General features: G+C 36.2%; 2 protein-coding genes across 4 annotated transcripts; one reads left to right on the forward strand and one right to left on the reverse strand.

Moving 5' to 3' along the window:
• The first annotated feature begins 3956 nt into the window (after window positions 1-3956).
• On the forward strand, window positions 3957-5700 carry LOC107781522 (anthocyanidin-3-O-glucoside rhamnosyltransferase). Its single transcript, XM_016602236.2, has one exon. It carries the CDS (start codon window positions 4059-4061, stop codon window positions 5541-5543), a length of 1485 nt encoding a protein of 494 aa, XP_016457722.2. The 5' UTR covers window positions 3957-4058; the 3' UTR covers window positions 5544-5700.
• A 301-nt stretch (window positions 5701-6001) lies between these two features.
• LOC107781521 (serine/threonine-protein kinase MHK-like) lies at window positions 6002-20712 on the reverse strand. Of its 3 annotated transcripts, XM_016602234.2 has the most exons (19): window positions 20469-20608; window positions 19588-19670; window positions 19374-19455; window positions 19204-19282; window positions 14175-14243; window positions 13948-14037; window positions 13592-13730; window positions 13389-13491; window positions 13242-13294; window positions 12261-12327; window positions 11863-11971; window positions 11659-11724; window positions 11508-11576; window positions 11336-11396; window positions 11156-11260; window positions 10614-10660; window positions 10446-10488; window positions 10179-10254; window positions 6002-6447 (listed from the first exon to the last, which is right to left on the reverse strand). In XM_016602234.2, exons 3-19 carry the CDS (start codon window positions 19379-19381, stop codon window positions 6318-6320), a joined length of 1314 nt encoding a protein of 437 aa, XP_016457720.2. In that variant the 5' UTR covers window positions 19382-19455; window positions 19588-19670; window positions 20469-20608; the 3' UTR covers window positions 6002-6317. The 3 variants fall into 3 exon arrangements, 2 of the variants coding, with proteins under 2 accessions (XP_016457720.2, XP_016457718.2); XM_016602232.2 differs by having other exon boundaries at window positions 19374-19670; window positions 20469-20712; XR_012704860.1 differs by lacking the exon at window positions 6002-6447 and having other exon boundaries at window positions 10446-10527; window positions 19374-19670; window positions 20469-20712.
• Window positions 20713-22129: the final 1417 nt, after the last annotated feature.

Genomic DNA, 22129 nt, shown 5'->3' on the forward strand with positions numbered 1-22129 from the left:
CGTGGAGTGAACTGTTGAGGCCCAACATTAAAAAATTTGGTATTCCCTTGATTATAGCGACCTCGACCTCGACCACCATTAGAATGGCGCCCACCATTGTTATGATGACCACGTCCACGATCCTAAAAGGGAGACGATTGCTGCTTGGCCATAAAAGCAGTGGTGGAATTATCCATAGTAGAATTAGAGAGACTACTTAATTGGGCTTCATGAAGGAAAAGTAGATAGTGTGCTTCAATAAAGGTCGGAAGAGGAACACGAGTAGAGATAGAGGTGCTCATAGACATATGTTCTGGAGTTAATCCAGAAAGTATTTGTAGAACAAGATCAGATTCAGAGATTGGATTACCTATGGACGTCAACGCATCTGCAATGGATTTGAGACGATGGACATATTCATTAATTGAAAGGTTACCTTTCTTAAGGTTATGAAACTGGACTTTGAGTTGAAGTGTTCGAGAACTAACTTGATCACGAAATATAACGCTCGATTTGAAGCCACGCGTCTCTAGAAGTGAGAGAATGATTTGGCTTGATAATAGCTTGAAGAATCTCCTAGGAAATTGTTGCTTGAATCCATGAAAGAACAATGGAGTCAAGTTGAATCCACTGTTGAAAGGAAGGGTTCTGGATAGAATTACCATCATCATGAAGAATAGTAGGCTTAGGACAGGGAAAACTTCCATCAATAAAGCCATAAATACCATGACCTTTGTAGACGAGTAAGAAAAGCTCTCTCCATAACATATAGTTTGTATAGTCAAGAACAGTAGAGACAAGATTTTTAATGTTTGAGACGGAAATAGCAGAGGGAGAGGATGGAAGAATGGAGGAAGCATTAGTGATGCAGGCTGGGGAAGAAGGAACTGATTCGGTAGAGATGTTGGAAGCCATGAGTCAACAAAGGAGAGAAAACCTAGACTTCTGTTACCATGAAACAAGTAATATTTCTTGATAAATATTGTTGCAGATACAATGAGCTTTTATAGTTACATGCTGATCTAAAAGATAAACATTATCTCTAAGTACAATAATGATTTAAAATTCAAAAATTACATTATATATTTATCAAAAAGAAATGAGGAATTTCCAAAAGTGACTATTGTTTAGTGGCTATTAACTTCCTATAGCTACCACAAACATAATTACTTTCCATAGTTGTCTTTCAGTTGTTATGGTATTAGATGTATTCGAGCTACTGTATTCATGAATACAATAGCAAAAATCGACTACAGGGCAATCCAGCTGTCAGCCGCTATATTCACATGTATTCATACCCTGTATTCATGAATACAACGTAATAATAGGTCGTTCCAATTGTTTAATAACGGAAAGCTGCTAACTTAACGAGATACACTCCTAATATAACTCACCTAAATCAATTATAACACACAACATTGTCAATCCAATTAATGAGAAGATTTATCAGACGCTAAACACCAAAAAATAGAGTATTTTTCAGAGTTTCACTCCCTCTTTTTTCTGATACAGTTCAAGCTTTTTTTTGTTTTTTTCCTAACATTGTTTGAGATTTTGCTCGGAATTGATACAAGTATCTACAAAACTACTTTGAAATTTGATTTCTATATATGAATACATCATGTATTTATGTCGGATACAACCTGTAATAGTAACCTTCTGCCTGCATATTTCATAATAAACCTAGTGCTTATATTCTATTGTATCTAAGAGTTGTGTTCAATGTATTCAAGTTTATTTTTATATTCACAATATTTTATTTATTCCTAATACATGGTATTACTGCTTTATTGAGTATATTTCATTAGTTGTATTCATTAATTTTCTATTTGTATTGAGAGTATTTTACTATATTTTACTGTATTGTTGTTTTAAATATATATGGATACAGTTAGGTTGAAAATGCAGAAGAATACAGTTAGATTGAATGCATAACTAATTGATGAATAACATCTAAATGATATAACTAACAATGAATTTAAAAATGTTGTTGTATGAGCTCAAATACATATAAATACATTTAAATACAACAGTCAAAAATCACTATACAAAATAAAAATCAGTGTATATCGAATACATATAAATACATCTAAAGATAAGAAGAGAAAATCACTATACAAACTAAAAATCAATGTGTGCTGACTCGAATACATATAAATATATCTACAATTAGGGTCATTGCGTATTTTTGTTCACCTTTCGGCTTCAATGGTTCTTCCTATATTTCTTATATTGCTGGTATTTTTATTTTATGTTATGCTATGTTATTTTATTATGAGTCTATTGATAATACTAATATATCGTCTCTTGTCGCTGTGTTGAGCTGAGGGTCTCCTGGAAATAGCCTCTCTGCCCCTCGGGATAGGGGTAAGGTCTGCGTACATATTACCCTCCCCAGACCCCACTTGTGGGATTATACTGGGTTGTTGTTGTCGTTGTTGTTGTTTCGGCTTTAATGGTTGCTGATGATCCTACAAATACAGGTTCCTCTTGAGTGATTTGCAAATCGAAAGATGACCCTTCGAAATTGAGTGCTTTAGTGAGTATTCTGCAGAAAACCTAACAAAGCTTTTATAGTATCGAAAGATGACCCTTCGAAATTGAGTGCTTTAGCGGGTATTCTGCAGAAAACCTAACAATGGTGAATATTTAAAAAAAACTATTGAAGAGAAAAAGAAGAAGCTTTAACCGACCAAAAACCCAAAAACTTTAACACTTACCACAACGTTTGGAGCAAAAAATATTGAAAATTGAGGGAGACGATGGCACTAATAAAGGAGAATTGTGGTTCAACAATGGAGAAGACAATATCGCTGTGAGAGAGAGATCGTGGAGAGAGAAATAAAATACTATGCGGTGATTTTGGAAAAGAATAAACTGAAAGAATGAGAGAGGAAAATATTAGGCAGCGTATTTAATGGTTTAACGGTAAGAATTGACCATAAATACCTATTTTGCAAATAAAAACTAAAAGGCAACTAACAAATAATATTTTAAAAAGATTTTTATTTATAATAAATATGGTGTAAATCTTTGCTATAGGAGTAAAATTTTCAAAAGAAATTAGCAATTGCTTTCATTAATCTGGAACATTGGGCCATGGGTATACATTAACAGAAGCTCTAAGAAATTAAGGCAGTAAGGAACCCAGCATATGTTTTCCACCATGGGTTCACACTGCAATATGGAACCAATTTTTTTTAAAAATTTTGTATATAAGATTCACTCTTAAAAGCCAAACAGCTCTAAGGTGAATCCGCCCCTAATAGGTATATCACACTATGTATTATTTGAATATTATATGTGTATCAAATGTGTATCACATGTATATCAACCACATGATACATGTTTGATACATGTGTTAAAGAAAAAAAAAATAAGCTCAATTTTAACTACGAATTTCGATACCAAACCACTCCAGATCACCTCCAATCTTGCTCAAATTATGTATAATGCCTCATATGTTTTCAACGACTTCCAACCATACCCATTGGAGAAAAAAAAAATCCTTTGTTGCCTTTTTTTTAAAATATTGTTTATATTGATAATGAATTTTAACTCCAAACTAGTCTAACTCACCTTCAAACTTTGTCAAATTTTGTATATTGCCTTATCAATGTGTTTTTTATGAATCGCCATACCACCCATTGAAAAAGATCTTTTCTGCCTATATTTTTTGAATGTTGTATATCATTGGTAATTTTTTTGCTATTTTGTGGTAGCTTGACTAAAATGACTAGTTATTGATAATACCCGTAACATATAACAAAAAATAAGTAAAAAAATTTAACACCTAAATAAATAGTATTTATATGGTACATAAGATATAAGATACCTTTGTACCAAACAACTACTATTACTCGTTAAAGTGGCGGTCATTCAAGAGTCATTAAATGGTTATACTAACCTACAACAGAATATACCGCAAGTTTTTGTTGATCGACGGTTTGTCCACGAGGCCTAAAAATGCTCATCAGCTCACCATTCATTCTACCTACCATTCTACATCCTGCTTTCTTCCCGTGTCTCTACTCTTTTTGGTCCTACTCCTACTTTGGCTTCTCCATGTCTTACTATATATGGAAGTTCCGATTATTTGCATAGCTAATACTACAACACACACTCATAATTATACTACAGAATCAATCATGGAGAATGAGAAGTCAAATGATGTTCTTCATGTAGTTATGTTCCCATTTTTTGCTTTTGGTCATATTAGTCCATTTGTGCAGCTTGCTAACAAGCTCTCCTCTCATGATGTCAAAGTTTCTTTCTTCACCGCATCTGGCAATGCGACCAGAGTCAAATCTATGTTGAATTCTGCTCCCACTACTCATATAGTCCCTCTCACTCTTCCTCAAGTTGAAGGTCTACCTCCTGGTGCAGAAAGTACTGCTGAGTTGACACCAGTAACTGCAGAACTTCTCAAAGTTGCTTTAGACCTTATGCAACCACAAATCAGGACTCTACTCACCCATCTCAAACCCCATTTTGTTCTCTTTGATTTTGCTCAAGAATGGCTCCCAAAAATGGTTGATGAATTAGGTATCAAGACTGTTTTTTACTCTGTTTTTGTTGCACTTTCCACTGCTTTTCTTACTTGCCCTGCTAGAGTCCCTGAACCCAAAAAATATCCCCGTCTTGAAGACATGACAAAACCTCCACCTGGATTTCCTCACACCTCTGTCACTTCAGTCAAAACTTTTGAGGCTCGAGATTTTCTATACATTTTCAAGAGCTTCCATGGCGGTCCTACTGTATATGACCGTGTACTCTCAGGACTCAAGGGTTGCTCTGCTATACTAGTCAAGACTTGTTCTCAAATGGAAGGCCCTTATATAGAATACGTGAAAGCACAATTCAATAAACCTGTTTTTCTTGTAGGACCAGTAGTCCCTGATCCACCTTCTGGTAAATTGGAAGAGAGATGGTCTAGTTGGTTAAACAAGTTTGAAGCTGGAACAGTCATTTACTGTTCTTTTGGAAGTGAAACTTTCTTGAAGGATGAACAAATCAAAGAACTGGCTTTAGGTCTGGAGCAAACTGGGCTACCTTTCTTTCTGGTCCTAAATTTTCCTGCCAATGTCGATTTCTCAGTCGAGTTAAACCGAGCTTTACCACAAGGGTTTCTAGAAAGAGTTAAAGACAAGGGAATAATTCATTCAGGTTGGGTGCAACAACAGCATATATTAGCTCACTCTAGCGTAGGTTGCTATGTATGTCATGCAGGGTTCAGTTCAGTGATAGAGGCACTAGTGAATGACTGTCAAGTAGTTATGTTGCCCCAGAAAGGTGACCAGTTTCTGAATGCAAAGCTGGTGAGTGGGGATATGAAAGCTGGGGTGGAGGTAAATAGGAGAGATGAAGATGGATATTTTGGTAAAGAAGACATTAAGGAAGCTGCGGAGATGGTGATGGTGGAGATTGACAAGCAGCCCGGTAAATTAATTAGGGAAAATCAGAAGAAATGGAAGGAGTTTCTGTTGAACAAGGATATACAATGCAAGTTCATAGAGGATTTAGTTCATGAAATGATGGCCATGGCTAAGGTTTCAAGTACCTAGGATATTTCAACGTTCATCTCACCTTTCAGTTGCAAGTGGCTATGGATAGTATAGTTGGCATTATTACAATAAATTGAGCACTTCCCAATGTACCCGCACAATGTCAAATTTTGACCATCAGGTCACTTGAAATGAAACTACGTAACTTTTTATTAAAGTATTGATTAATAACCTAAAAAAACAATACTAAATAACTTCCTAATAACAGATTATATCACATTAATAATGTAAGAAATTACACTGTCACATATAACTAAAATTCTTTAAATTTTAACCCAAAATGCAAATAAAAACGGGAAGAAGAGGAATCTGGCATACATAAAATTTTCCATGCAGAAATTAAGGCTCCACGATTCAGTCACTGTTATCAGCAATCAGAAATTGGCTGTGAAATGCTATTAGCTTGTCAGATAAGGTCACGTATCATTTCTTTTCAGTTTGTTGCACAAATAAGCATATGCTCAAATCAAGACTGGTCTTTACTAGTTACATTAAAATAAAGAATAGCGATATAGTTTCTTTCTCCTCGTCTTTGATGCTTCATACACAGCTGAAAACACATTTCATCTTAATTCCCATATATTACACCAACTAAGCCACAAAGGGGCATGAATCATCTACGTTTTAGAAGAAAAAACTTCTAAGAATTAAAATAGGGCTTGTGATGATCCGTAAAAGACAATTATATTTTTTTATGGGCAATAACAGTTGCAAACTACAACTGTATTCCCTATAAATCACTTAATTACTCACCCTAACAGCAGAATCAGTTGCTCAAACACAATGTCTCTGCTGGAAGGAGGAGGACATGGCTAGAAAGGGGTGGTCCAAGATGTTAGACTGCAGAGATGCCAAGGGGAATCCCCTCGATTGTGGTACTCCCGCAGTTGTGTGTGGAATTGAGCTGTTGAAAGATAAAAAAGAATTTATTGTGTGCATCTACTGTTTACATAAGTACAATAACTTTTGATGTCCGCCTACTGTTTAAAGAAAGATGTTCACCAACTTTCAACGTCCTCTTGTAAATTCAAGGACCTCTATATCATGAATAGAAGATACTACTCCATGTCTACTTTCAGTTATAATAATCTCATTCAAGAAAAAAGGTCATTTTAATTTTAAAGCTGATGCGTTTTGCCGTCACACACACGTGATTGCATTTTTTGGTTAATTGTGTCATTTTGAGCAGGTAAGTATTGCTTACTGCTAAACCATCAAGATATGAGCAATGTCTTAATCGTTTGACCCAACCATATATTTGATAGCCTAAGGGTTTTGAAGAATCCAGTTAGGGGTCGTTTGGTAGGATACATTAGATAAAATAATGCATGCATTAGCTTTGTGTATTAATAATACATTGTTTGGTAGATATTTTGAACCTATGCATTAGTTATACATCCTATTTGGTATTACCCTATGCATAACTAATGCATAGAAAACAATGGTATTAGCAATGCAATGGGTTTTAATGCAAGCATTAGCTTAGTTAAAGACAAAATTGTCCTTCAACATTTATGCTTGATTAAAATATGCTAGTTATTATATTGATGGAAGTTTAAAATAATCCAAATAGTGAGAAATAAAATTATAGCCCTAGTAAATAAATAAATACTTAGCATATTTCCTTTTTTATAAATAAATATTTAGTTCTATTTTACAATATAGGTAGACAAATTAAATAATTTTTTTAAAACTTTTTCATATAAAAATATTTCTCAACATATGTTTCATTTAGAAAGTTAAAGTGATGGACTGGTTTTGAGGGCATTTTTGTAAACAAACAATTCTTTTAGAAATTGCACAATGCTTTAATACATCAAACCAAACAATGGATAAGAAATATGTCAGCATAACTAATACCAGCATAACTAATGCAAGCATAACTAATATCAGCATTACTAATACACCCTATTCAGCATTATTCTTATGCACCCTACCAAACGACCCCTTACTATCCGAACTTGAGGGGGGTGTATTATCACTTAGAACAGTTTGACCAATCTGATCTTTTTCTTTAGTAAGTACTTCGTCATTTCTTTTCTTTGTTTTTTCAAAAAGTATTTTGTCTCAACTCATCTTTACCAATTCATCCATCAAATTTTGGACTGCACCCTCTGAATCCGTTTTAACCCGTCCAAGTTAGCTGAACCAGTCAATTATACACTCGTGTTGAAATACAAAGTGGAGGACAAGGTCTTTTTAGTGTTTGCTTTTCTTTTGATAACAAACACTTGAGCTTGACTGTTTAGAGTTGGAGGATAATTTAATTACACTCTCAGTAGGATATGCTTAGCCTACTTTCTTTTAGGATTATTCCAAAATAATGTCCAATTTTCCCAATTCGAAAATTTAAATACATTTCAGAAACTACAAAAAAAAAAAAAAAAATGAGACCCACTGTTACTTTTTAATGCAATCTTTTATCCTTTAATCCATTTTTCCACACCACAAAATCATGGATTAATAAACACTTGGATGTTCTAAAACTATTAATCTACTCACATCCCGTCGTTAATTAATTGAGCTAAATCAAAAGGGGACAAAGCAAATTGAGACAACACTAATGATTATGAGCAAAGGGCTTTTTATATATACTGGGAAACCTTAGTAGTGACATGGACTCTAGCATGAAGAGGGGCAAAGGACTATTATGTTGGGTGATTTAGAGCACTCCGAGAGTTGTCGTGATTTTGGGTATTGTAGGCGTATAAAGTTTGAGGAAGCTGAGGGAGCTATGCGTAAGATGAGGAAGGGAAAAGCGACCAGGCATAACGATATCCTGGTAGAATTATGGCAGAGCGCAGGCAAGGCAGCTATAGAGTGACTAACTAGGTTGTTTAATGTCATTTTTAGGAAATCAAAAAAGCCCGAGGAATGGAGGTGGAATACCATGATTCTGTTGTACAAGAACAAGGGTGATATTCAAAATTGTAACAGTTATAGGGGTATCAAGCTGCTTAGCCACACGATGAAAGTTTGGGAGAGGGTGGTGAAGATGAGGATAAGAGGGGGGTGTCGATTTCCGAGAACCAATTGAGATTCATGTCGGGGCGATCTACGACAAAAGCCATCCATCCTGTTAAGAGATTGGCGGAGCAGTACAGAGAGAGGAAGAGGGATCTATATATAGTGTTTATTGACCTAGAGAAAGAATACGATAAAGTCTCGAGGGAGGTTCTATGGAGATGTTTGGATGCTAGAGGTGTACCTGTGGTATATATTAGGGTGATTAAGGACATATATGATCAAGCCAAGAACCGGGTAAGAGCAGTACGAGACTCGGAACACTTCCGAGTTGTGATGAGGTTGCACCAAGGATCAACTCTTAGCCCGTTTTTATTTGCTTTGGTGATAGATGAATTGACGGGACATATCCAGGGAGAGGTGCCATGGTGTATGGTATTTGCAGATGACATAGGGTTGATTAACGAGACACACGGCAGAGTTAACGCTAGGCTAGAAGTTTGGAGATAATTCTTAGAGTCTAAAGGTTTCAGGTTGAGCAGGATCAAGACGGAGTACTTAGAGTGCAAGTTCAATGACGAACCTCATGAGGCGGACGTGGAAGTAAGGATTGGTGCACAAGTCATCCCCAAGAGAGGAAGTTTCAAGTATCTGGGGTCTATAATCCAAAAAAGCGATTTAACGACGATGTCACACAACATATTGGAGAGAGGTGGATGAAACGAAAGCTCGTATGCTGTATTTTATGAGATAAAAAGGTGTTACTAAGACTTAAAGGTAATTTCTATAGAGTTGTTAGACCAGCCATATTGTATGGTACGAAGTGTTGGCCAATCAAAAATTCTCATGCTCAGAAGATGAGAGTAGCGGAAATGAGGATGTTGAGATAGATTTGTGGACATATTAGGAGAGATAAGATTAGGAACGAAGATATTCAGGACAAGATAGGAGCAACTTCTGTGGTTGACAAGATGAGGGAAGCGAGGTTGAGATGGTTCGGATATGTGACGAGGAGATGCATAGATGCCCCAGTGAGCATGTGTGAGAAATTGGCTATTGTGGGTCTAAGGAGAGGTAGAGGTTGGCTGAAAAAGTATTAGGGAGAAGTGATTAGACAGGATATGGCACACCTCCAATTTATTGAGGACATGATATTAGATAGGAGAAAGTGGAGATCGAGGATTAGTGTAGAAAGTTAGTAGGTAGTCGAATTTGGGATTACCGTATATGTTCCGCATTTTTCATATCAAGTGTATGATTATTATCATTATCGTATTCTCTTAACCTTCGATTTTATTACTACATGTTGCTTTCCTTGTTTCAGTTTTCTCGTTACCCTGTTATTTTCTTGTTGCTATTATTCTTGTCTTCATTGTTTTCAACATGGCTTCTTCACTATTGTTTCTCTTTTTCAACCTGCCGAATATTGCTTTTCTTGAGCCAAAGATCTACCAGAGACAACTTTTCTACCTCCACAAGGTAGGGGTAAGGTCTACGTACACATTACCTTCCTCAGACCCCACACTGTGGGAATATATTGATATTGCTGTTGGAAACCTTAGTAGTGTAGAAATTTGTAAAGAGAAGGAAGATGTATTCCTTCGCCGTACTCCATAAATAGTACATTATTAAACAACCGACCGAAGTTTAATTAGAAGAATAGTAAGTGACCTGAATGATGACATCAATGACGACTCCATTGGCACAGAGGTTTGATGGTGATCAGGAGGAAGCAATGACCAAAAAACTGTTAAAAAATTTTTTGAAAAAAAAGCATCAGCAATGATAACATTGAATATGAAGGTCTAAATGCTTAAAGAACAGAACCCAAAGATGTCCCGCAGGGGTTATTATATGCAGCAAGGACAAGTCCCATAAATTTCTACAATGGTCAACACAATAAGGTATTAAAGATATCAAGAGATGTACACAACCTACCTGATTGCTGTGAGTGACCCTGAAAATCAGAACAAAACATATCCTGCCATTTGTCGCCAGAAAATTATTCAGGCCAATGTAACTGCTAGGTGATCAGGAGCATCGTGAAAGAAAACCCTAAAAACAGTGAGTAAAGCTACTGAGAAAAGAAAACACAATACAACTTACCGTGCCTGTGCCTCGACTTCTACTTGTCATTTCCACAGGAAATAAATCTATATAACATGATCAAGAAGTTTAAATTCAAGACAAACTAAACGGGGACAATCACTTCTACTTGAAACAAAAATAATCTGTCACTTGAAATAAAAGTTATTTCTAATGACAATGATAGTTTATTTCTTTAAGGATTTTTTTTATTTGTATAACTCTTATTACTGGGAAATTTTTTTCATTTATTTTTCTTTTAGGGGAGTATGGTGGTGTAGGCATAACTTATAAGAGACAAACAGGGAAGAATTGCACCAATTATGATGAGATCCAGGATTAACATCAACCAAACTGTAATTTTGTTAGCAAAGTGACTCTTAGGCAGACATGTAAATGCAGTTTTTGCAACAGATTGAGTCACAGGCAGATGTGCATCGCAGCAAAGACATGAGACTGTTGCAAATTTATATTTCACGGCTGCAAAAGGTATCATGAAAAAGAAAATGGAAAGCATATTGCCCTGCAAGTAACAGGAATAATGAAAAATATAAAATACATACCCAAGCTAGGAGGACTTGGGTTAATTGCCAAAGTTAAACCAAGAAAATAGTCATCTTTTTGTCTCCCAAAGTCCCAGAGGTTCAACTCAAGATTTGGCTTAGGTCCTGCAGAAACAGAGGTTAGCTTCACAGACTTGTTAAAGATAACACTAAGGCTAAAAGTGTTTTGTGAGTTCTTACCACCATTGCTTAACTTAAGCTGCAGCGGATCCTCTAGTGGCTTAAGTATCCACTTACCAACCTAATTTATTAGCAAACAGTAACTTATTCAACCATTACGGAAAGATGCCAATCATGCCGCTAACAAATTCTAATTAGAGTAAGCAAATGACAAATAAGAGAAATATCTTACATGGAAAAAAGGGTGCTGCAAGCATTGTTCAGCAGTTGGCCTCCTTAAAGGGTCCCATGAACAGAGTTGCTATGATATGAAGGCATAAATTGTTAAGTATTTTCTAATTCATGAGAAAAATGGCAATATGGTAGAGATTGCAAAGAACAACCTTGATCAAATCAATAGCTTCCAAACTTGCATTTGGAATGACATCAGACAGATTGACTGGTGAAACCTGCCAAAAAGAAAGGATAATAACAGAAGGAAAGAACTCAATGTGTTAGTGCACATATCAGCATGCGCATGCACATATCAGTAAGAGAGATCACATGAAAATGGCAGGAAACTTGCAATAGGTTCAAGCTAGACTTACATTTAAATTACTTATATCAACCAATCGTGAAGCACTTCTCACTTCTGGGAAGATAGTCCAATCTGGTGGTCCAAGAATGCCGCATATCTTATACAATTGATCAGTTTCACTAACCATAGGAAAAGAAGATTAGAAAGCTCAAAATTTACAGTTCTCCAAATAATGACTTAATATTCAAATAAATCAAGCTTCAATTTACTAGCAGAAAAGAATCTTGCAACATCAAAATAACGCTGGGTAATTGACTATGAGAGTACTTCAAGATATATCAGCATCTCTTTAAATTTTCACGAAAGCAACAAGCATTCTAACTATATGAGGTAAAAAGAAGTCTAAGCTCCAAAAGAAGGAATATAGCACATCATTTTCACGTAACTAATAATGGGCCATGAGATTACCTTTCACCAGGGAAAATTGGGCACAAAGTGAAAAGTTCAGCAAGTATTGCACCAACTGCCCACATATCTGTGTTGGTTGTTTACATATGTTACACAACACCAATAATAAAGAATAACGGTATATAAGCAAGAAAACATCAAGGAACTATTCAAAAGAAGCAACCAATAATAACAATTGACTGGTTATTTCTGCCAATTGTAGACCTTATTAAAATGAGGCAAGAAACAGATTGCAGAACAAAGGGTATATACCAAAAGTAATTGCAAAACTAAATCAAGTTCAAACTCTCGAATAGCAACTCAACTATCTACAAACTAGACCTTAATCATTAGTTTTGGGTGCCTGTGCAATTTTTTAGTTATACTCTTATTCTATGTGCCAATCAAACTAAGATCACAAAAAATGGGATGAAGGCAACAAGGTTGTACTAGGACAAGGTTTTACTATATCAAAAGAAGCGGAAAACTTGTTCCTTCCAGCTTTTATTATCCTAAGAAACTAACACTTTCAATCATAACATTAATGTACTCGAGTCAGGCATTTTGAAATTAGTTCAAGGAAATTATTGGAATTGTCTTATTTATCTTCATATAACCTTCCAACTGATTAAAGCTTATTTAACCTTATTAAGAGCCATGACAGCTAACAAAATATTATTCCCATCAAACTCACCGGTTGCCTTTATCTTGTTCCAGTATAAAACTTCACAAACGAATTTATGCCCAGTCATGTACAGAGAATTAATCTCAATAAGGCCAAATATAAAGCTACTGACAATAATATTCAAGATTGTAAACATTTTGCTCTTGATAAATAATATTCAAGATCAAGAACGTAACTAGAGCACAATGATCCAAGGCAATATCTGAAATAATCAAATTTTAGCTTCTAAACATACAGCATCTGGCTGGTATCAAATAAAAACCCAGTGCATTACTCAAGAAGCTTCTGGAATAGAACAGTGAGTGGACAGTGCATACCAATGGCAGGTGTGTATGAAGAAGATTGCAACAAGATCTCTGGTGCTCGATACCTTTTAAACATATAAACACCCATCCCATCAGAAGCAAAATATTTAGTAGCACATGGAGAGGAATAATGCACCGAGAGTAGAGGAGATAACTCACCAACGAGTTGAAACATAATCAGTGAAAGGTGGCATTGATGACAGTTCTCTAGCCAATCCCAAGTCAGCAATTTTAATTATGTCATTTGTCACCAATAAATTCTCTGAGACAGAACAAAGTTTACTAATTAAGGTTCACACTGCCGCAAAGAAAAATATCCGTAAGCTGCATGAAATACAGATAATCATTTGATAGCTCAATACCAGGTTTCAAGTCCCGATGGAAATAACCATTTTTATGCATGTGAGCGAGTCCTTGCAGCACCTGCAACATAAATCCCCGGATCTCCTCCTCTGAGAAGGGTCTTTGTCGCTCTTTCATTGATTGGTAAAGATTACATTCCTAGATACAGGTCAAAGGGAGATGCTAAAGAGGTTCACATCGACATAATATTTCAAGATTCTGAAGCTAAAAGCCACCTAATTTCTAGAGTGACATAAATGCAGCCTATGTTAATTGAAATTGTTGCATTCACAAGTATTTAGAGATTTTACTGCACAGACAAAGAGGAAAAAAAGCTAAAAAAATAGAAATTATAGCTAGAAGTCTCAAATGCTACCATGTATTCAAATATGAAGAAAAGCTCATTGTTTTCCATCACAATCTCCTTCAGCTTGATTATGTTAGGATGATTCAATTTCCGAAGGGACTGCAGAGAGAAACACTAGAAAGTCAGTGAGACCAAGTTAATACACGTAAGCAACTCTAACAGTATTAAGCCTTGTGAGTCGACAGTCTTTTGTCGATGTTTCTAGTCAATTAAGTGTTGGGAACAAAGCCACCCACCTTTACTTCACGTAGATTAATGCATTCTTCCCAAAAATAGAACTTCCTCTTCATTTTCTTGACCGCAACCTGCAAAACATTAGTTAATCTATCTAAGCTACATTCTTGGATAAGAAATAGCATCCTATGGAATTCCAAGCATACAGATATCCATATTGGGAAATAGTATACCTGTAAACAACTAGACATAACTCCATCAGAAGTAGGGGAAGCAGAGACAAAATTAGTGGTAAGAAAACACTTGCTCATTCCAAAAGGTGAAGACAATAGAGCAACATCTCATCATCGTAGACAAGAAACCTAAGTTTCTCGGACTCGGGTGATACCGGTGTCTGATACGGGTGCGGATCTAGAGGTTAGATTCTTCATCATCTAAAGTTTAAAATTCAGGAATACGAATCCAAGTATGAATAGGGGTGTGGGTTTCGGCTAAAATTAATTCAAATATCTAAAATAGAGTTATAAAAATGTCTAAATTATGAGACACTAGGTGGAAAACTTACAAGGTATTCCGAGAAGGAGAAAATATTAATCAAGAGGAGAATCCGAGACGGAAATAAAAGGAAAAGGACTGACATAGAAATTTCTATATATAAGATATTCCATTTTCTTCAATGTCACCCTAACTTTTGTTTTGGTTTCAAAAATCAAAGTACATGTCCTGAATTTCTCCATCCATTTTGGTCAAAGCCCTAAAATCAGTTGACAAGATCCGGTACGGATCCCACACCTACACCCACGTTGTGTCGACACGGGTGTCGCATCAAAAGTGAAGAGTTCGAGCAACTTAAGATGAAACAAGCAACATGACCTCCCACTTAACATTTCATCCTGTGAGAAGGCACGGGAGAAAATATGATATATATTGATATATTGTGTGTTCAATACAGTACAAGAGGTCCTTATTTATAGCTATACTATACAAGGACATGCTACTCCTATTCCAATGTGGGACAAGACACATATCTAACACTCCCCCTCAAGCCGGTGCATACACATCATATGTACCGAGCTTGTTACACATGTAACTAATACGAGAATCAATAAGAGACTTAGTGAAAATATCTGCTAGTTGATCATTCGACTTTACAAACTTTGTAACAATATCTCCTAAAAGTATTTTTTCTCTGACAAAGTGACAGTCAATCTCAATGTGTTTAGTCCTCTCATGGAACACCGGATTTGACGCAATATGAAGAGCAGTTTGGTTATCACGCACTAGTTCCATCCTGCTAATTTCTCCGAACTTTAACTCCTTGAGCAACTGCTTGACCCAAACTAACTCACACGTTGCCATAGCCATGGCCCGATATTCCGCTTCGGCGCTAGATCGAGCAACTACATTTTGTTTCTTGCTCTTCCACGAGACCAAATTACCTCCTAATAGAACACAATATCCAGATGTAGATCGTCTATCAAAAGGTGATCCTGCCCAATCAACATCTGTGTACCCAACAATCTGCTCGTGTCCTCGATCCTCGAATAGTAATCCTTTGCCTGGAGTTGACTTTATATACCGAAGAATACGAACAACTGCATCCCAGTGACTATCACAGGGAGAATCCATAAACTGACTTACAACACTCACCGGAAAAGAAATGTCAGGTCTAGTCACTATGAGGTAATTCAATTTTCCAACCAACCTCCTATATCTCGTAGGGTCTCTAAGAGGCTCCCCTGTCCAGGCAGAAGCTTGGCATTCGGATCCATAGGAGAGTCAATAAGTCAGCAACCCATCATTCCAGTCTCCTCAAGAATGTCTAAGGCATACTTCCGCTGTGAAATAACAATACCTGAGCTAGACTGAGCGACCTCAATACCTAGAAAATACTTCAGTCTGCCCAGATCCTTAGTTTGGAAGTGCTGAAAGAGATGTTGCTTCAGATTAGTAATATCATCCTGATCGTTGCCAGTAATAACAATATCATCAACATAAACTACTAGATAAATACACAGATTCGGAGCAGAATGCTGATAAAACACAGAGTGATCAACCTCACTACGAGTCATGCCGAACTCCTGAATAATTGTGCTGAACTTACCAAACCAGGCTCGAGGGGACTGTTTCAAACCATATAGTGACCTGCGCAATCTGCATACACAACCACTAAACTCCCCTGAGCAACAAAACCAGGTGGTTGCTCCATATAAACTTCCTCGTCAAGATCACCGTGGAGAAAAGCATTTTTAATGTCTAACTGATAAAGAGACATTAAAAGCATAGTGGGGATAATGAGGTGACGACACAGTGGACAAAGAAGATATAAAAGCATAATGAGGTGACGACAGACGATGATAACTTAGACCAACATAGTGGGGATTAGGATTAAGTGTGGACCGTACACCTTTGCAGAGTGCAATTGGTTGACTAAGAGGAGACAAGTCCGCAGTAGGTGCAGAATCTGATGCAGGACGTGAATCACCTGGGCCTGATGCTGGATGTGGACGGCGATGATAAGTCAAGAGTGGCGGAGCTGCAGAAGGTTGAACTGGATTATGCGGAGGAATTGGACCTATAAGTGGTGGAACTGGAGCTATAGATGGTGGAACGGGAGCTACAGGTGGTGGAGCTGTAGAGGAAGATGGATGGGAGATAGTGACTGAATCTCTAAAAGAAGAGACTGGTAGTACCTCAGAAATATCTAAGCGATTAACTGGACCTGTGAAGTATGATTGAGTTTCAAAGAAAGTAACATCAGCAGACATAAGGTACCGCTGGAGGTCAGGAGAATAGCATCGATACCCCTTTTGCGTTCTCGAGAAACCAAGAAATACGCACTTAAGAGCACGGGGAGCTAACTTATCTGTTCCTGGAGTAAGGTTATGGACAAAACAAGTGCTTCCAAAGACACGAGGTGGAAGAGAGAACAAAGGTAAGTGGGAAAACATAACAGAGAATGGAACTTGGTTCTAGATAGCTGAAGATGGCATACGATTAATAAGATAGCAAGATGTAAGAACTAGATCCCCCAAAAAACGCAACGGAGCATGAGATTGTATGAGTAGGGTACGAACAGGTTCAATAAGATGTCTATTCTTTCTTTCAGCTACCCCATTTTGTTGAGATGTGTACGGGCAAGATGTTTGATGAATAATTCCATGAGATTTCATAAACTGCTGAAATGGGAAAGACAAATACTCTCGGGCATTATCACTACGAAATGTGCGAATAGAAACCCCAAATTGATTTGAATTTCAGCGTGAAAAGTCAGGAAAATAGAAAACAACTCAGATCGATGTTTTATCAAAAATATCCATGTGCACCTAGAATAGTCATCAATGAAACTAACAAAGTAGCGGAATCCTAAGGTAGAACTGACCCGACTAGGACCCCAAACATCTGAATGGACTAAAGTAAAAGGTGACTCTGCTCGATTATCAATACGTCGAGGAAAATGAGAGCGAGTATGCTTACCGAGCTGACAAGACTCACACTTTAGAGCTAACAAGTGAGATAAACCAGGTACCATTTTCTGAAGTTTTGACAAACTAGGATGTCCCAACTGTTTATGTAATAAATCTGGTGAATCAGTAACAGGACAAGTTGTTGAAGGAAGACAAGATGTGAGTCCATGTGATTTAGCAAGGATAAGGTAATAAAGTTCATTTGATTCACGCCCAGTACCAATGATCCGCCTTGTACTGCGTTCCTGTATAAAAACATGGTCATCAAGAAATAAAACGGCACATTTAAGTGATTTGGCTAGGCGACTAACAGCTATGAGATTAAAAGGACTATTAGGGACATAAAGAACTGAATCTAAAGGTAATGAAGGAATTGGGCTTGCTTGACCTATTGCAGTTGCCATGGTTTGAGACCCATTGGCCATTGTGACTCTTGGAAGAGATTGAGAATACGAAATAGTAGTGAAAAGAGATTTGTTACCAGAAATATGATCTGATGCACCTGACTAAATGACCCAAGACTCAGAGGATGAAGATTGAGAGATACAAGTCACACTATTACTTGTCTGAACAACGGAAGCTATCTCAGAAGATGTCTGTTTACCTGCTTTGTACTGAAGAAACTCAAAATAATCCACTAAAGAAACCATCCGACTATTTGAAGCATCGGTTCCCATGTCGCTACAATTAATAGTAGTAGTGTTAACTTGAAATAGTGAAAATTAGTAACTCCTTTGGGAAAACTAAAGAAATCGCTGAGAAAACACTGTTTACAACAGGAAAACAGAACTACATATCTAACACATCCAATGGAAGAAAAGGAAGTTGAAAAAATCCTAATGCATCATTCTTCATTAGACATAATCTGATGCCTCACTCAAGGTGGCAAGAAGCTTTCACATGAGTCTTGCTAATTGTTACATGAAGGTAACATTTTTTTATCAGGTGGTTTGAACCTAACATGCCCATCAACTCCCAAAAATGTACTACCCAAAGCTAGGCAATCTAGGAACTTCCATGTGTAATTACTGTTGCATATGAGATGCACCCATGTAAATGTATTATGAAGGAAACCAAGGACAAGTAGCAAGTTAGTTCTACCGTTACTTCTCAAGTCTTTGATATGTTAAGCGCTAGCGCTTAAACTAACGGGTTTTCATTAATTCAAGCACACAACTCCCAAACATGCACGGACAGAATAACTATTACTACTATTCTCAATCCAAAACTAGTTGAAGGCGCACAAACAACAACTTCTCTCAAAATTCAAGGCCTCAAGCTTCACAGTTAGGCCTAAATTTTGCAGAACAAGATCCTGGAACATGCTCTTATATCAACTACTCCCTCCATCACAAGAAAGAATGGTGGGATTCAAAGTAGGGGATCAACGCATCTACATATAAATGTCTAATCTAAATATTGATTCTTAATTTTTTTTTACTCATTTGACAAGTACATATTAAGAAACAAATATTTAAAAATGTTTGAAACATCCTATTCAGAGTAACCGTTTCTGAAAGAATAGTAGTGCTTTCCTCTTTGAACAGAGGAAATTTAAAAAAAAATGATTCGGATACATGGATAAATGAAACAGTAAATTTTAGTAAAGTAAAGAATCACTTACAATCTCATATGTTTCCATATTAAGAGCCTTATATACATTTCCGCAGGTTCCATCTCCAAGTTCCTTCAAAATTCTATATCTGGGATAATAAAGTCGCACATAAGAAATGGATAATCACAAGGTTGAAACAACATTTATGTATCGAATCGACATCCAAACAAAGACCTTACTTTTCCATCTTTGGATTTACAAATGAGTGACAGACCAACTCTTGCTCAATGGACTTCTCACCTCTTGATAGAGGTTTCTACACTGTAAAAACAGTGCTCTTCATGTTGTTGTTGACATAAATCAGGCTTTATATATGGCATATGATACAGTATATTGTAAAAAATCCACTTCTCATTGAAAGAGTAATTGAAAATGAACTGAAAACTTATCAACATGCTTAAATGCAGCCTTCACAAGCTGCAAGCAGTGGTTATCATCTAAAAACAGCCACTATTTTCTGTCAATTCCTTGCATATCTGTCAAAAAATTCAGGAAAAAAAAAAATCAATAGAACATAAAAAATCATGCTATCTTCAATCGTTTAAATAGATCAAAACTGCGGGATTAAACATGTAAAAGAGAAGCAAAAAGAACTTTTCTTAGTTGTCCGTTACACACAAGGTGAGACAGAATATGACAGAAAAGATAAAAGAAACAAGAGAGGTGATATGGTTAGGCTGCTCTTTTATACACCAAATGCTCTCTCCCCTTGATATGATCTTTTTGTCATTAACACTCATGAACGTAATAAGCATTTAGGTATTTACTATTCCGTTGATGTTATTATGATTCTTCAGCAACATTTGTGCGCTATAAATAGAAAATCACCATTTCATGATCAAATTTGATTTTTGTTTGTTATCACTAAGCAAAAAGATATAATGGAGAATAATCAAATCAAATCATCATAAGGTTCAAAAATACACATGAATGTGATGGTTCAAATTCAAACCGCTAGAGCACATGTTAGGAAAATTGTATAGCTGTTGTCTAAATCAAACAGCACATTTTAACTTAAGAAAAAAGCAAATAAAGCAACTTCGACTCCAAGATTAGTATAATCGGCACTCTAAAAATTAAAATTAGCAACTAGAAAAAAAAAAGAAAAAAAACGAAAATTGAGCTTGAAGAGATAAGTACAAAATGCAATTTCAAAATTTGCTAACCGTAACGGCAAAAGGAGATTCTCGAGCCACAGAAAAAGGCAAATTATATATCATATACTCATGAAAGGAAGTGCAAATAGAGAGAATTTTGGGAAAGATGAAGCTCACCGGTTAGTGCAGGGGAAACGGCATCAACGTGGGAAGATCTAGAGAAAGAAAGTATAGGGAGAATTATAGAATATTCGAACGAATAATGTACCAGTGTTGTCTTTGAAAACAAAGAGGAAATATGAAGAAAGAGAGTAGAGAACAAGGAAGGAATTGGTTAGAGAGAGAGAGAGAGATGGTTTTGCTGGTACTTGGCATGTAACAGCAAAATTCGCTGAAGAAGCAAATGGAGTAGACAGAAACCGAAAAAAGATTGTAGTGTTAGGAAACTATTATATTGTGGATTTTCATTTATTATATTCTTTCGGAAGATGTTTATCCATTTAGTATTTTGTTGAAGTTTATCTACAAGTAGCAGGCAGGTTGCAAGTAAGTTAATGAAATAATTTGTAGCAGCTTTTTATTAAGCAGGCAGGTTGCAAGCAGTTCATGCAGACAGCTGACAAGCAGCTGAAGAAGAGTCTCGCAGTTGCTTCCTGAAAATCCTCGTAGCTGCTTCATTTCTTCTATAAATAGAAGACTTTTCAGTTCATTATGTACATCAGTTTGAAAGTTCAATAATATATCAATCTCTCTCCTTATACTTGTCTTTGATTTATTTACTTTACAGTCTTTATTTTAGAGACTCTGTCATTTTGAGCACTTACTTCGAATTTGATTTTCCTATCTCAGGTGAATGGTAGAGCTTTAAAATTAAGTAAGTTCTAACCAACTGAGGTGTTGAGATGCTGGCACTAACGTCCATCCCGGTTGAAGATATGTGTTCCAACTAAAGTCACGCTCTTGGTTACGATGATTTCATGAGCATCATCATCCACTTTAAAAGCATTTCATGCTTATCAGGTAAGGTTTTTACCTTACATTGAAGTCCTATAACTTGATTATAAAGGCGAGCAAAGACAATAAATTTGCTTGCAACTTTGGTAGAGTTTGAAAGTAATATACAACTACCAGAAATGGTATATGTCTATGACCATCAAAAGTGATAATTTAGGCTTTCTATGGTTACAATTGAAGATAAATTAGAGAAAATTTCTCTACATTACTTGCATGCCTCGATTTGCTCCTGAAGTAGCAATATCTTAAAAGAGGTTATAAGTCGTCACACAATTTGGTGTGATTAATTCACATTTAAATAATTATGTTTCGTTCCCTGAAGAATGAGAACTTTTGATATATATTAATCCATTCCCCGAAGTGAATGTGACAATATTAATAAAGCTCGTAAATATGAACGCGCTTTTGATGTGAATATATTACAATTCACCTTCACAAGAGGTAATATGTTTGAGGGAATATATACTCAATATTTCGTATTTTAAATTTGCTCTTGAAGAAGTAACACAATTGAAATTTTCTCCTGAAGCATGAAAATATTATGAAACTGTGTCTTTCTGTGCTTAAACAAAATAATAAGCTATTCAAAGTTATTTTTGAAGCACATTTTCATTCCCTGGAGTGAATGAAGAAATACCACAACTCACCTCCTGAAGAGGTAGAATAACAAAGGATATAAATCTTGTTTTTGTGGCATAAAGATCATTGTCGCACATACCTGTTGTACGTAAAATATCTTGGAATATTTATTAAATATCATTCCAAGGCAAAAGCATTCTTGTAGAATATTTTCTACTACAACCACATTAATATGTTATGGTTAG

The sequence above is a fragment of the Nicotiana tabacum genome, chromosome 22 (genome assembly GCF_000715075.1).
Source record: "Nicotiana tabacum cultivar K326 chromosome 22, ASM71507v2, whole genome shotgun sequence".
Lineage (NCBI taxonomy): Eukaryota > Viridiplantae > Streptophyta > Magnoliopsida > Solanales > Solanaceae > Nicotiana > Nicotiana tabacum.

Coding starts and splice junctions, on each gene's coding strand:
- LOC107781522 (XM_016602236.2), top strand. CDS start 4,059: ATGGAAGTTCCGATTATTTGCATAGCTAATACTACAACACACACTCAT.
- LOC107781521 (XM_016602232.2), bottom strand. Junction 14,244..19,203: donor ATATGGAAACATATGAGATT/GTAAGTGATTCT, acceptor AATGTTTTGCAG/GTTGCGGTCAAGAAAATGAA. Junction 13,295..13,388: donor GATTATGTTTCAACTCGTTG/GTGAGTTATCTC, acceptor TATGTTTAAAAG/GTATCGAGCACCAGAGATCT.